At 44.1% G+C, this 14,972-nt stretch overlaps 5 protein-coding genes across 5 annotated transcripts; 1 reads left to right on the top strand and 4 right to left on the bottom strand.

Annotated features, from left to right (window-relative positions):
• Nucleotides 1-2,949: 2,949 nt before the first annotated feature.
• N7495_004062 (uncharacterized protein) lies at nucleotides 2,950-3,876 on the bottom strand (the record flags this gene model as incomplete). The annotated part of the gene is made up of 1 exon (XM_057206713.1): nucleotides 2,950-3,876. One exon carries the CDS (start codon nucleotides 3,874-3,876, stop codon nucleotides 2,950-2,952), a length of 927 nt encoding a protein of 308 aa, XP_057064393.1.
• Nucleotides 3,877-5,343: 1,467 nt separating this feature from the next.
• N7495_004061 (DNA-directed RNA polymerase II core subunit RPB3) lies at nucleotides 5,344-6,461 on the bottom strand (the record flags this gene model as incomplete). Its single annotated transcript, XM_057206712.1, has 3 exons — nucleotides 5,344-5,722; nucleotides 5,782-6,347; nucleotides 6,402-6,461. 3 exons carry the CDS (start codon nucleotides 6,459-6,461, stop codon nucleotides 5,344-5,346), a joined length of 1,005 nt encoding a protein of 334 aa, XP_057064392.1.
• An 814-nt stretch (nucleotides 6,462-7,275) lies between these two features.
• Nucleotides 7,276-7,810, bottom strand: N7495_004060 (NUDIX hydrolase; the record flags this gene model as incomplete). The annotated part of the gene is made up of 2 exons (XM_057206711.1): nucleotides 7,276-7,703; nucleotides 7,759-7,810. 2 exons carry the CDS (start codon nucleotides 7,808-7,810, stop codon nucleotides 7,276-7,278), a joined length of 480 nt encoding a protein of 159 aa, XP_057064391.1.
• Nucleotides 7,811-8,812: 1,002 nt separating this feature from the next.
• Nucleotides 8,813-10,708, top strand: N7495_004059 (arginyltransferase; the record flags this gene model as incomplete). Its single annotated transcript, XM_057206710.1, has 8 exons — nucleotides 8,813-8,895; nucleotides 9,024-9,218; nucleotides 9,272-9,457; nucleotides 9,506-9,910; nucleotides 9,964-10,061; nucleotides 10,115-10,180; nucleotides 10,264-10,526; nucleotides 10,583-10,708. 8 exons carry the CDS (start codon nucleotides 8,813-8,815, stop codon nucleotides 10,706-10,708), a joined length of 1,422 nt encoding a protein of 473 aa, XP_057064390.1.
• Nucleotides 10,709-10,799: 91 nt separating this feature from the next.
• N7495_004058 (tyrosinase family protein) lies at nucleotides 10,800-12,143 on the bottom strand (the record flags this gene model as incomplete). Its single annotated transcript, XM_057206709.1, has 3 exons — nucleotides 10,800-11,529; nucleotides 11,604-11,689; nucleotides 11,745-12,143. 3 exons carry the CDS (start codon nucleotides 12,141-12,143, stop codon nucleotides 10,800-10,802), a joined length of 1,215 nt encoding a protein of 404 aa, XP_057064389.1.
• Nucleotides 12,144-14,972: the final 2,829 nt, after the last annotated feature.

Genomic DNA, 14,972 nt, shown 5'->3' with positions numbered 1-14,972 from the left:
GTAGAAGACGAGCTCTCATACCTGGTCGAGCAGGAGGATCCATAGTTCTAGAAGTAGAACTAGAGATGGAGGTAGCCAAAGGGGGATATTTCTTATGAAGAAAGACCTTAATGCTCTGAATGATTTCTTGGATAACCCCATCTTCAAGCTCTTGTTCTAAAAGAGCAAATTTGACACGTGGATCAAGAGCAAGAGCTATATAATAGATATCTTGCATATCCATAAGATCATAGTATTTCCTATACTTTTGCATTCCAACCAAGACAGCAGAAGAGATATCAGGACTAAGCCCTGCAAAGTCGCCTTCAAAAGAAGCTGCTTCTATAAGGAGGTCATGCAATTCATAGTAAATAGGAATTACTAGACTTATATGAGGTTGCCGCTGAGAGATAAGTTGGGTAAACTCATAGAATCTTGAAAGAACCATGGCAAGATCACGAAGTAGACATGTGCATGGGTTGGGTATGGGTCAAAATTCATACCCATACCCAACCCATCAGGGGTAAGGTAAACCCATACCCATACCCAACCCAACCCACGTGGGTATGGGTTGGGTATGGGTCCCATATGGGTATTTTTGATGCCTTAATGCCTGATTTTCGCCTCAACCTAAACTAAATTAGGGTAATTAGTGCCTTAGTGCCTAATTTTTGCCTCAATCTAGTACTAACTAGGTGACAAATATCACGTGAAATAAAAGTCTTGGCAAAAATATGGGTTTATGGGCTGGGTGTGGGTTTTACTTCAAACCCATACCCAACCCATATGGGTTTTGGGTAAAATTTCTGACCCATACCCAGCCCATTGTGGGTTGGGTTGGGTTGGGTATGGGTTTACCCAACCCAATGAACATGTCTAAGCAAGGATAGCATCTTGAATCATAAGATATGTCGAGTTCCAACGTGTCTCGATATCATACCTAGAACTATAAGTATATATAAGAATAGACATGTGCATGGGTTGGGTATGGGTCAAAATTCATACCCATACCCAACCCATCAGGGGTAAGGTAAACCCATACCCATACCCAACCCAACCCACGTGGGTATGGGTTGGGTATGGGTCCCATATGGGTATTTTTGATGCCTTAATGCCTGATTTTCGCCTCACCCTAAACTAAATTAGGGTAATTAGTGCCTTAGTGCCTAATTTTTGCCTCAATCTAGTACTAACTAGGTGACAAATATCACGTGAAATAAAAGTCTTGGCAAAAAGATGGGTTTATGGGCTGGGTGTGGGTTTTACTTCAAACCCATACCCAACCCATATGGGTTTTGGGTAAAATTTCTGACCCATACCCAGCCCATTGTGGGTTGGGTTGGGTTGGGTATGGGTTTACCCAACCCAATGAACATGTCTATATAAGAAAGAGAGAAAGGAATCTTGCTTACCGAATGAGCTTATCAGGTAATCCATGCGTCTGACAAATGATTTGCCACTGCTGCTGTCTTTGAGGACTTCCAGATACCTAAAGGGCTAAGATTCGTACACGAGCTAGCGCAGAATGCCCAGCTGGTAGGCTCTTATGGTCCTTTAGGATACCACAGGCATCTAAAGAAGATTGATAATCGCCAGATTTCAACTCTGATAGAATCTTTTGGACAATGAGATTCAGAATATGCGCCAGGCATCTAATATAGCTATCAAGACCTATCTTAAGTGAGTTTAGATAATTAAAGAGAGAGAGAGAGAGAGAGAGAGAGAGAGAGAGAGAGAGAGCTTACCCTGAAGATTTGCTGGAATGCTGTAGACTGAAGAGCAGTGAAAGGGATATTCTCCAAGACTATCCATCGAATCAAATTCTCCTCTAATGCCTCTAACATAGATTGACTAGTTTTTGTCCGAAACATAGAAACAATAGATGCTTGCTGAGTTGCTGATGATATCATTGATCCATGTTTTTTCATCAGATGCGTTTTCATATTTGAAGTTGATGTATCTCTCTGGGAATCCAAGATCTTCCATTCTCCACAATGAATACATACAATCTCTCGGTCCTGTAACGGCCCTTTACCCCGTTTAGGATGCCAGAACTTCCCTGGAAGACTGCGGATTGTAAATTGACTCCAAAGGGCTTGGTTTTTGGATTTTGGTGTCTTGGGCAAAGAAGAGTCTAAAGGAGTAGACACTATAGAAGAGGTTGTTTCAGGGAGTTGACTCGCTGAATAATTCGGAGAGATAGATTCATCTTCATCTTCATCTAATGGGGAGTGATAATGTGGTTGCTTTTTGATACGATCACTAGGATCAGCTTCCTCATCACTACCATCATTTAGAACAAGGTAATCCTGTCGTGGAGCGCGTTTAGGGCGTGGTAGGAGACTCATTCTATCAATGAATGAATAACTATTTAGATATCAAATTAGGGACTTCGGATGATAAGTTTCTATCGTAGTATCGTATGATTTATTTAGGCGGTGGCATAATATCACGGATAGAAGCTCTCGACTACGGTTACGGATACGAATAATCCAAAATCTTACGGATATGTATCCGTGCCGACCTCTAATCCTCAAGAACATATACTTAGAGACTTTAGACCTTACGTACATGTAGCACAAACATTACTAGACTTGAGAATTCTCACGGACAGATGATTCCTAGGTACACTACGTACTACTTGTGACTTTTTAAGTGAAATTTCCAATTGATGGAGTGCTGGGATCGAAAAAGGAAGTTGGGTTTATTATAGGCCATTTAGGTCTTTTGAATAGGTCTTTTTGTGAGAATAAACATCGAGATAATAGCACAAGAGATAAAAGAACAGAGGATATGGAGTACAGGGGATAGAAGTACAAGAGGATAGAGAGGAATAATGACCATCCTTCAAAACTGCCGATCTTCCCATCATTCATACCAAGGAGCCTTGAAAGCCTACCAGGAATCGAGGCAACATATCTTTATCTGATAGTGAAAGTCCCGAGTCCAGGCTCGGCCTCGCACAGTCTTTCAAACTGGCGTCACCAGCTTGGCATTTCCTCTGATGGTTTGGTTCTTTTTAACCTCCCAACTCTTACTAACCTGTCGCTCAAACGAATCTAGGCGAGAAGAAACGTGTTTCCATTCCTGAACACAACGATAACAGTTGCAGCGTGCCGATGTAGCATCAGACTGTTGATCGACTTGATATGTGTTAGCTGGTGAAGTCGAATGTCGATGGACTTGTCGAGTCTGAGAATATTGATTGAATTGACGTGTGTTAGCTCTTCCTTTGTAAGCCCCACGGCCACCCCTGTTACTGTTGAAATGTTTGTTATTCCAATGGTGCTTATTATTCGGAACGTTCTTCTTCGGTCGATGAAAGCTGGATTGGTTGATGTTGGGTCGGCTGTCATGGATGAATCTGACTTTCTTTTCATTCTGCATTATTGGAGATCCGTGTTCAAACGTATTATTACCTTGTTGGGTCATTGAAGAAGACCCAGGCGTATATGGACTACTTTGCTGAGCCATTGGGGAAAAACCAGTTGCAAATGGGTTCTTGGGTATGACAGGTTTTCCGGTATTAGCATTGTTCTGGGAACGACGTAGAATTGACTTCGGCTTCAGGATTGGTCGAGCATTTCCTTGATAGGTAGTTTTGGTATTTGGGTCGTTTGTGATATTATTGCTTTGGTTGTGTATATCACCATTATCATTGCCGCGCTTTGCTCCATTTATTTTCTTTCTGTAAAATTCAGTATTTCGCTCATTATGATGGGGAGGAGATATTGACTGGTCTCGCATGTCAAGTTCACCATCATTGCCACGACTAGTACCATCATCGCCGTACTTGGAAGCACTGATGTTGCGCTCAAGGCCACCGATGTTGTTTTTTTTCTTCGGGACTGCAACGAGTGAATGAAGGTTATTCTTTCTTTTAAATCTCCTCACCATTGCAGCAAGAATCAGATGAAGAATTAAAGTCTGTCTTGATTGAGGATGGGGTTGATCAAAGGTGAAAGGTCAAATGTGTTGGTGTGGTGAAGAGGGAAGGAACTTGAAGACAGTGTTGGAAATAAGTTTCACATCACCAGGTGCTCACCTGTATTTATACGTCAAATCAAAAGAACAAAGCAGAAGGAAACTTGGAATAATAGGCCTATTGCTGGAAATTCTTTCATTGAAATTGAAAGGTATACGAAACTTCCAAGAAAATCAGATCGAATTCTAACAGTCTCTACGAAAATGGTTGTTTCAACTAACTTTACTGAGGAAGAGGTCTCTAAAGCACCCAGGATTCTTCCAAGGGAGTTTCCTTCCTCTTGAAATAGTGAGATTTCTATCATCTCACTCCCACCAGTTCTTACCAAAGAGAACATTATGGCAAACGACCTTCCGAAACGATATTTGGATTCGGAATCAGCATTGTCCGCGAGAAGATCACTCTATCGTCCTTCTTACTACCAATTTAACGTGAGATTCTCAAGCTAATAAGATGCCAGGGTTCATATCCGAGCCTAAAGTCGAACAACTGAAGAGTAAGATTGACTACAAACCATTAGTTCTCCTGCTTCTAAACAGCAAGAAACTTTTCACGCCAAAGTACCTTACTTTTCTCCTAACAAAAGCCTCAAAGTTCTAGACTAGAACTTATATATATGCGGTGGAAATTTTTGTTTTACATGGAGCTACTTCAGTGACGATAAAGATATCAAAACGAAAGACCCATCGTCGAACTGGGGAGAGGTTTCGACATACAGCCTTCCTACGAATGGCACTCTGAATGGGATTTCCTGTTGGTATTCCGTAATGTCGTCAAGCTTGATGAGGCTCTTTTGTCTGGTGTGCCTGAGTGCGACCTGAAGCGAGTTTTCTGCATGTACTTTCCACATCCGACTCGTGTTGGAGATGATGTTGCTTTGGTATGAGCTGACCAAGATGAGGGCTCTGTATAACTCCAAACAGAACATTTCTGATTTGATTGAAATACAAAGCTATCACCAACTAAAGACTAAAAGTCCTTGAGTGGGGTTTCATTATTCTGTGATGAACTAAACAAATTTGATGGCTTGAGATTGATACTTCCTTGTCGTTTGTTTGTAGTATATGGAGAGTGACTGGCGCTAATGCTTGTCCATCAGGTACTCGCGATTCTTGGAAGGATTGTTCCTTAACAGACACTGCATTGTATAAGACGATACACATAATCCATCTCTCATGTCTTGCTCTTGGGGGATACAAGTTGAGGTTTCCAAGTTAGTCCCTTTGCGGGAAATAGTCAAAACGAGCGATTAAGATAAACTGAGTGAAAGATTCTCTCGGAGACTGTAGTCCTTTGTCATTCGAAGTGAAAGTTCATTATCCAAAACCGTAGGCACTTTTTATCATTATTGTAGGAATCTAAGATTTAAATCCGCGAAATTAAAATCCACCACCATACGAACTCTGGCCGTAGGGAGTGGCGCCATACGGGGTCTGCGCACTGGCACCCCAGGCACTGGAAGCACCGTTTCCATATGATGTCAAATTGCCATCAATACCCTCAGGCGGCTCATATGCGTCTTGGTCGACCGCACCCATCATCTCCTCCGCAGGACGGTCTCCACCCTCCCCAGTCAATTCGGAAATAACAAGAGCGAGTTTACGCTGCAGAACTAGGATTCCTTGCTGAATAATCATGTCGGGTTCGAGGTTTCCGATGCTCTCTACGTCGAAGTAGAAGCGATCAGGCTCGGCGTCATAGTCAAAAGGGTCATCAGGGTTGGCAGCTGTTTCCCAAGTAGCATTTTCGGAGATAGGCCTGTAAAGATGTAAGAGGGACATGAGGGTAATATAGGGGAACCGAATTCTTTCACTCACCATTCCTTGATAGGATCCTGCTCATACCAGTAGTCGACGTGGCGCAAGTTATTGTGCGGGTCATACTCAAAGCCAACAGCGGAAGTCGGCGCCCACTTGGCATGTTCTTTGGCGGTTCCTTTCTTGGCCAAGCACATCAACTTGATCTCCTGACCTTTTCGCAGCTTGCAGATCAAAGAGCCCTTCTGCTCTGGATCCGTAATTACAGGGTTGCCAATCGTGTCATTAACGCGCTCTCCTGTCTGGAATAGATCCCGGGCATACACTGGCAAGATACCTCCCTCGCAACGCGCATGCAGCAAAAGAGTGATGCTGCAGCGCGGGCAGAACTCCTCGCAGGTACAATCGCGAGTGTACTCGAGATCCCTGTCGCAATTTGTCGAAACGATAGGAATCAGACCCAAACGATGGGCAAGCATCTCATCGGGAATAACTGAGTTGTTGTGTTCGATCTCGATTAGGTCGAGTGCGACTGTGGGGACTTCGGCAAGCATGGCGCGGCGAAGTGAGTTGGCGAAGGAGAGTTCAATGGAGCTCAGTTTGAAGTCAACGCGGGACTCTGTCATCTGCTACTTTTTAATCTTTTTGGTCTCATTTGTTCAAGCTGATAATCAAGGTACCTCTCGAACAGTTATTTGGGGTCCTGTGGACTCCACGTCCATGTCCATCGGGTATTCCATAGTGATTGGGGCAGCTTTATCGCTGCGATGTGAGGGGGGCGATGCGCAATTCTATGCGCGGTCGGGAGAAGCGTTGATTAAGTATGACGTAAAATCCGAGGTGAAAATTGAGGTAGAGGTAATATCAGATGTGAGGTTAGGTGTGATGGTGTGTTCATTGAAAGTGAAAGATCACGGATTTGTTTCTGGGGCATATTCTACACTAAGCCTAATCAGGATACACCAAAACGGAAGCATTGCTACCAGTTCTAAAATGCACACAATTTGCTTCATTACGAACAGAATTTAAAAAAAAAAAAAAATAGCCTAGGCTATGTACTAATATACATTTGCTAGCTACAATGAATAGAGAATGATCAAATTAAAGTGGCGGACAATTAGTTTGCAAGTTGTTAGCAATAATAAAAGTCCAATATATGCCGCTTTTGTTTCTCAAAAAGAGATACAGTAAAATATCTTATCTCAGCTGTAACTGATAGTAAGCATGCGCCCTCACTTCTTGAAAAAAGCCCGAGGATATTCCATCCTAGGATATGTCTATGTGACAGCGAGGAAGCAAAAGCAATGGAAAGTGGCGACAAACGTGGATGGGGAAAACCGGAGCCCGGCCACAACAGGCGCTTTTAGAGTAATTGAGGAATTATGGAAAGGTTGAGAAAAGAGAGATAGCTGAAAGCTGAAAGCAAGAAAGGCCACCGGTCTTTTTTATTTTCTGAGGTCGTGTCGAGTCATCAGGATGGAGTAATCAACCAGCATCCGGGTTTCGAAGAAAAAGAGAAAATAGAGGGGATATGTACAAGCGAATTGGTGGTTTCTACCGCTTCAGGGAGCTGCGGTTGAGAGCCTCCAGCAGCTCAGGGCGGTTTGCCAGAGCAGTGGCGGCCTGGGCGTAGCCGACCCATTGACGCTTGCGCTTGTGCATCTCGGGCCATTCGGTCTCCTCCTTATCGACTCGGACTTCAAAAAAGTGATAAGAAGCCTTGGGCGCATTTTCAGTTTGCAGGTTGGCAGGACGGCCATCGGGGATTAGTCCCAAGTCACGCTTGACGGAACAGATGATCCCACCCTCCTCCCACGCTTCGCGGCAGGCAGCATCCTCGGCGCGAGGCTCATCCGATTCCCATCCACCCTTGGGGAGCACCCAGCCTCCGGGTCCAGCAGATTGGATCATGAGGACTTTGGTCCCATCGTCGGAGAGGGGAACGACACCTGCGACCAGACGTTCGCCTTTGAGGCCATAGCCTATTTCAATTGAGGTCAGTGTGGATCTTTTCAGCATTGTGGAGTATATACTCACGTTGGTTCTTGCGGCCAACGCGGGATTCCATTGATCGTTGTGTTTGAGCCATTATAGAGGATTCGTTTTGTCGATGAGGATGATGTTTCGTAATGGGTGTAGAGAAAATGAAAGGAATGTGGATCCGGGGATCGTCGATCGGGGCGATCAGGGAAGTAATTGAAGCTTGAAGGAATAAAAATCCAGAGGCAACTATGACTTTCAAGCTCCAAAGGAGCCCTGAGAAGGTCTTCGGGGGGTGGTTTAGGAAGCTTTCAATAATTCGGGAGAATGGGGGTTTGTTGGAAGGCGGTCGGGCTTATGAGGGGGAAAAAAAAATATTTTTCCAAGGATTGGTAGGGAAAAAACTAAGTCTTCCGATTCATATCCATTGGGATATAAGACAGGTTAGAAATAGGCATGTTTGTTAAGTAAGGAAGAATTAAGATGGGGGAAAAAGATGGAGAAATTGAAGGTGAGAGAATGGAGGGGCCAAACCCCGGCACTACCCAAAGGTACTACTCCCTTTACTATCTTTTCTACTTCTTTACTTGATGTTTTCTCCTACTTCTTTACTTTTTACTTATGAATATACTAGATGAAAGCTTCACTAGGTCATTGTAATTCTATCCAGTTTTCAATCGATTTAATGCCATTGAAGCCACGAGATCTCGGATCGGACTTGAATCTCGTTATATCCGGTACCAAATAGGAGAATTTCGGGGTTGATTTACTCGGTTTTGAATTAATAAAAGCCGATCTAGTTTTTGAGACGCCATGTTTGTAAGTAAATTTGTTAGTAAATTTGAATTGTGTAGTTTTGATGTTGAAAATATGGCAGCAATATTCTTATAGTATGAAGTAATTGACCATATCTTACTTACCCAACTGTTGTCCCCCCCCCTTCTTCTTCACCCCTCCACAATATTTAAAGTGGGAACCAAACATCTCCCTTCTTCGTCAACTGTCTTGCTAAGTCTTCACCGAGATTTTATTAATCCCGCCTGAACCGCAGGACTCTCAGGACTCTCAGGACTCTCAGGACTCTCAGGACTCTCAGGACTCTCAGGTACAGATGGAGCCTGTTGACGCCGAACGCGCGCGACAGCTGTCGCTCTTTCGGCCACTAGGTACGTCCCACTTATCTTGCTCTAGCCAGTGAAATCAAAGCTCGTTACCTCGTGGCGCTTCCACTGGTTCCAATAATTGCCAAAGTCGGGGAAACTTGGCGGGGGTTTACGAACATACTGCACTTGTTCTGCAGCTATTGGACACCTTTATTGCAGCCCACTAAACATGCCACAGGATACCAGCGAGGCAAATGCGGCTATTGCCATTCAGACGAAGGAAGTCAGTATATTTGCCTCTTCTTTTGCAACCTTTTTTACTGACACGTCATGGCCAGGCGCATCTTACTACACCAGCTCTGTTGTGGTGCAACCCGAGCACTATGAGGAGTTGATCAATCGAGGCTGGAGACGGTAAGAAGGATTTCTTTCGAGACAGTCGTCCATGTGCCTAATGCATATCCTAGATCTGGTTCGCTTTATTACAAGCAGAACCTGCAACGTTCCTGTTGCCCCCAGTACACACTGAGACTCGAGGCGTCTGCTTTTCATGCCACTCGCGATCAGCGCAAGGCTACCAACCACTGGAATACCTTCGTTCTGGGAGATGAGTATATCAGCAAAGTCTCGCAACTTTCTCGTCTTTCTCACGAGTAGGTCTGGTTCATCTGATGTCAAGCCAGTTCTAATAGAATATGTAGAGAAAACAAACACAGAAAGAATAACTTTGATCTGCTGACCAGAGTGCACGAAGCAGAGTACGGCAATTTGAAGCACCCAGTTGATCCTGTCACCAAACGTCCGCTGGAGCCGGCTCATCGTTTCGAGGTCAACATTGAAGGTGACACGATCTCACAGGCAAAATATGACCTGTTTGTCAAGTACCAGACCACCATTCATCGAGAGGATCTTTCACGATGGAGGAGTAAGGACTTTGAGAAGTTCTTGTGCGCCGGCATTAAAAGATCTCCGGCTACCATTAACAGGTCGAATGACTTGGAGAAGAAGCTGGGGTCATGGCACCAGTGCTACCGTCTTGACGGAAGGCTGATTGCAGTCGCTGTCTTGGATTTGCTACCAAGCGGTATCAGCTCCGTCTATTTCTTGTGAGTATTTTTGCGCGTCTCATATGGAGTTGGCTGACAGCTATATGCGTAAGCTATGACCCTGATTACGACAAGTGGGAGCTCGGAAAGCTCAGTGCTTTGCGTGAGATTGCCTTCTCACACGAGCATGGGTATACCTACTATTACATGGGTAGATCTATCCTTTTACGTCACAGGAGAATGCTGTATTGACACTTCCTGCAGGATACTATATTCATAACTGCCAGAAGATGCGCTACAAGGCCAATTTCCGACCTCAGTACATCCTTGGTAAGTCGACCATACTAATATCCCTTCTAGTTCAGTAGCCGATACTACTGCCCAATAGAAAACATTCTGATGACCCAGAACAGACCCCGAGACCTACACTTGGGACCCATTGGATGGCGAGTTCCGCGAAAAACTAGATACGCGTGACTATGTTTCGCTATCAAAAGATCGATCTTCCACCAACATCGAGAAGTCAACTCCAGATTCAGCCATTGACCCTGCTAAGGAAAAGAACCTTTCACTCTTCACCATCAAAATGCCAGGTGTCCTAACTATGGACGAAGTGACAGCCTTGAACCTGGACACTTGGCATTTGCTTTTCCATGGAACCTTTGTGGAGATGTCTGTAAGTAATCCCCTTGGCTTTCTTCATTTATCCTTCGGTTTGCTGATATATCATAGGATCTTGTTGGTTGGGAGACTATGGCTATGGATAATCCACAATCCATCAAGGGAATTGTTTCTGAGTTGGCTGCGTGTCTTGGGCCGATCATTGTCCAAAACAGTGCGGTGGTACTCTTTGACTGAAGAAACAACTGCTCCTGACAGAACCAACGTGAAAGTAGGAAATTTATTTTCAAAATGACAAGCTTTAGCGAGTCTCCAAATTTACCACAAGTTACACATACACATAGCAGAATGGCCCCCCGGTAGTGCTCATCAGATCACGCATAGCAATGGGCCCCCCATTGGAGTATCCTATATCGATGACAGTATCAAGAGTCGTGTTGGGAGATACCGGCGAATTCAAAAAAGTACCAGTACCAGAGATGGCATTCTGACGATTCTTCAAATCCAAGTTTTGCCATATCCACCACGTACGATCAATCATACCGTGATGATGCCAGAATGCTGGATCACCAGGACTGACATAGACATCTCGGGCAGGGTCACCACCCATAGAGTAGTGGCCGGCACCATGAACACCAATGCTTCCGCTACCAGGAACACCCTGCATAACCATCTCAAAGTCCCAAATGTCATTATTGGCAAGGATTAGGTCGACAATTGACGTATAATTTCCCCATTTCTGCAGGATCTTCGTAGTCAGATCCCTTTTCAGGCAGCGGGGGTTATAGTCGAACGGGTTTACTGAGGTGGCAGTTAGGTTTCCAGGAAGCGCGAGTGCTTCTGGGCCCAAGTTGACTTTATAGTCTTTGAATGGACCACTGGTCACACAACCTCCTCCACTTCCAGGCGGGAGATAAATTGGTGCATTTGCTCCTAGTGATAATATCACGTCGGATCTGTTGGCAACGTATGCCCCGTTCCCAGACATGGAGGTGTCGCTTCCATCAAAGACTTGGGATTTCTCCATTGATCCAGCATCGGCGGCCCAAGTCCAATACCTATGGTGGAAACGAATTAGTGAGCTGCCAGGCAAGAACCTTGGAAGATTCATTTGAATTCTGCGAGGACTCACGGATAATCGCCAGTATAGCCACATTCATCGTGCAAGGCTGACTCAAAGTTGTAAATAAACCACCGATGCCATCCCAAAAATGTTCCCTTTTATCAGTTAATAGAAATTCCATAGATGAAAAAGGCCATACAGCTCTCATACCGTGAAATGGATATGTAAAGTTTGATTGATATGAGTAGCGACGAAATCGTCATATCGAGTTCTGGCTCCCGGTACTAGTATTGACGGAGTCCGTGAAGGCAAGCTTTGGAGACAAAGAACTGACTTGATATAGGCCTTCTTTTGTAAAGAAGAGAACGCCCTCCAGTCGCGACGAACACGCATTTTTTTTGGTGTACAATTGTCATTTTGAATATTCTTCTTGGCATTTTCAAGTGCAGTCTTGGCCAATATTGCAAGTTGAGCCTCTGCTACAGCTGTTGAAGAAGACGCAAGCACTGGTATAGAAGATGAGGGTAGAGAAGACGAGCTCGATGGTATAGACAGTGCTCTGACCTGTAGGGCCAAAGCTACCAGAGCAAAGATTGGAGAGAACAACATGACTTATAGAGCTCAAAATGAGAACACTAGAGTATGATGGGTTCGCAGAAGACTTACGGGTAGCAAGGGCATTTAAAGATAAGGAAGCTGGTCGAGTCTCCTCACATCGGATGAATTGCCATTGTTGGAGACTTGCTGCGTAAGATGCGCCTTGCAAGGTTTCCTCCCTAGTCTAGAGCTCAGACTGCAACTATCAGATCCGCAATGTTTCATTCGTTGTCATTGGAAAACAGACTACAAGGCTGATAACCAGGCTCGCGGGCCGGCTCGGGCCTTCAACCACGCGGGAGGAACGGAATGGTTGAACAATGTTACTGGTTTTGGCGGGCTGCTTGCAGTGGGAAAATTTCTGAAATGAGACATTTTAAGCGTACCTGGTAGGCACTGCGCTGTGATTGGCATCGATACGAAAATCTCTTCGGTCCCGGACTGTTTTCTGATTGCTTTTTTCAAGATCGATCTGATCGCGATCTCCACTTAGCTGCAGGATTTAGGCCCATCGTATCATAGCTTGCATATACGAGTCCAAAATGAAATCTACAATCTGCAGAGTGAAAGACGAGTCATGAGCTTCTCAGTAAGGTCTGCTCCCCTTTTCTACCTTCATGTGTGCCTTTTAGTGTACATGCAGGCAGTGCAAGCGATGCAAGCAGACCATTTGGGAAGATATGGAAATACCCCCTACTTATAACTTGGTCTATCACTTTTTTATTTATACATAAGTACCGAGTACGCACTTAGTTACGTACCTGGGTATACTGATCGAAAGATATACAGTTCATTTAATTCACTCTACAAGCTTGGAAGCCCTGGGCTAACGGTAATGACCGAAATTCCCTTGGATCAGTTGTATTTTTAGACCACAAATACTCCCGAAGTCGTCCCTAGGGACATACGAACTTAGATAGCCAAGTTTACTCATCAACTCCAACCATGTCTTGAATCTTTCATATTCATGGATCTTCCCTGCAACCTTGGAACTGTCTGTTGTGTGACAAAAATAGCCGTCAATGTTCCTGCTGTTAATGTGCTTTTTATTCCTCTGCATGGATGCCACGTGGCATATGCCATCATCTCCAGCCCGTTTATGCATAGGCGACCTCATGAAACTAAGCATAGAATATCTATTGATGTGTACCAGTACCATACCAAGGTCCAAATTCGTAGTAAGTCCACAACCCCTGGCTTCCAAGGTCATCAGATGGTTAATAATGATTGTATCTGGCTTTTTCTTCTCCATCTCTGTCAATTTCTCTTATTTGTATTCTCTGACTTTGTCGAGGGCAGCTTTGCAATGATAATTTGTAAAGCTCATGTTCGATGAAGCTGTTTTCGTTTATCGGATACAAGCCGGATACAAGTCCCCCAAACCCCACTTCATCTCCCGCATAAAGCTTAGTCCCTGATATCGCATCAGCTACATCATCCAGCCTGATTTGCTTATTCCTTTAATCTGAAAAACAATGATGCGGGGCGTAGAATACATCTGAAAAGTTGAGTGAGACTTGGCTGGAGCCTTCCTGTGTGTCCCAAACTACTAGGTCTGCCTCAATCGATAGGAATTGTGACTCCCCATATTCAGACACACAATAGGCGAATAATGCCAGCATTTATACTGGCATCTTCCGGAACACATCTGTTTAATATAACTTTGAGTTTCTATCACGCATAGGATTCTGCTACCCGATAAATAGCTCCGTCAATAAGCTCGCGCTCAGCCACGACTTGTTCTAAGAGAAGCCAAAAGTTTCTGGCTCTGGGGTCAATCTTCTCGGGCTCGTATCCATTCCATTTATGAAACCTGGATCTGGATGATGGTTAAGAGGTGATATATGGCAAGACACTGGAGAAAGTCTATACTGGCAGAATAATGATCATAGAAATCTTGTGAGATTGAGGAAGAGATAAGTACTTTGCATGTAACGCTAAAAATGAGCGGATGGGAGCAGCATATTTTGTTAGTATATTACAATTCCATGATACATACTGAGGCTATCCAGGAAAGCGCATAATAGTAATACGCCGCCGAAGGGCGTAGATTATGATGAAGATAAAGACTACGAAAGATGATGCGGATAATTGTAGTTCCGATGAGTCCGGGGTAAAAGTGGGTCTCGTTGGATCAAGTGTAGCTTTCTATGTTATGTTAAAATAGATTAATCTCTTGGTTCTTGAGAATGTCAGCTTTCGATACCACTTTTCCCAAGTTGAAGGAAAGTTATTTCCTATGAGTGTGGGCTTACTAGATGCTTAGCTCTGGTCTTGAGAGTCAACATTCACGGTCGTTTTCGCCAGAATATTCACTCGTTTGAAGTGCTTTATCGACAATGTGAATGGGAGAGAAGAAAAAGGTGAATTGGGTGATACTAATATTTTTGATACCTAGGTAGTGGTAGAGAGAAGTACTGGGGTATATCTCCATCATTCAATGGCACGAGAACCTTGGAATGTCATGTCTTCATTTACATACTCAAGGCAGTCAGCAGGAGTGATGAAGTGATAGGTTTCTCTAAAGACCAAAATGCCATCTGCCTATGTAAAGTGGTCCATGTATATCTCTCTATTAGCCCTTTTGAATTATATAGATGGTGATAAAGTATAGCTCGGTGTCTCATCATGGTATCGAATCACCTAGATAACCTTTGGAAGGCTTAATCATAGCCGGGTAGACAAGAAGTATTTCTTTCCAAGGTTTCATATAAGGGAAAACCAGTATCGAAAGCACCTTCCACTCATCTATAAATCATTCATTGATGGAGAGTTTCTATATATCTTACCTAGGTCGTCACAGTTTCTTGGATCAACTTTTCCCGTTAATATAAGGTTCTC

This window comes from Penicillium taxi, assembly GCF_028828555.1.
Source record: "Penicillium taxi strain IBT 34144 chromosome Unknown utg000003l_segment0_segment0, whole genome shotgun sequence".
In the NCBI taxonomy this organism is placed as follows: domain Eukaryota; kingdom Fungi; phylum Ascomycota; class Eurotiomycetes; order Eurotiales; family Aspergillaceae; genus Penicillium; species Penicillium taxi.
This window is presented reverse-complemented; position numbering and strand designations above follow the sequence as displayed.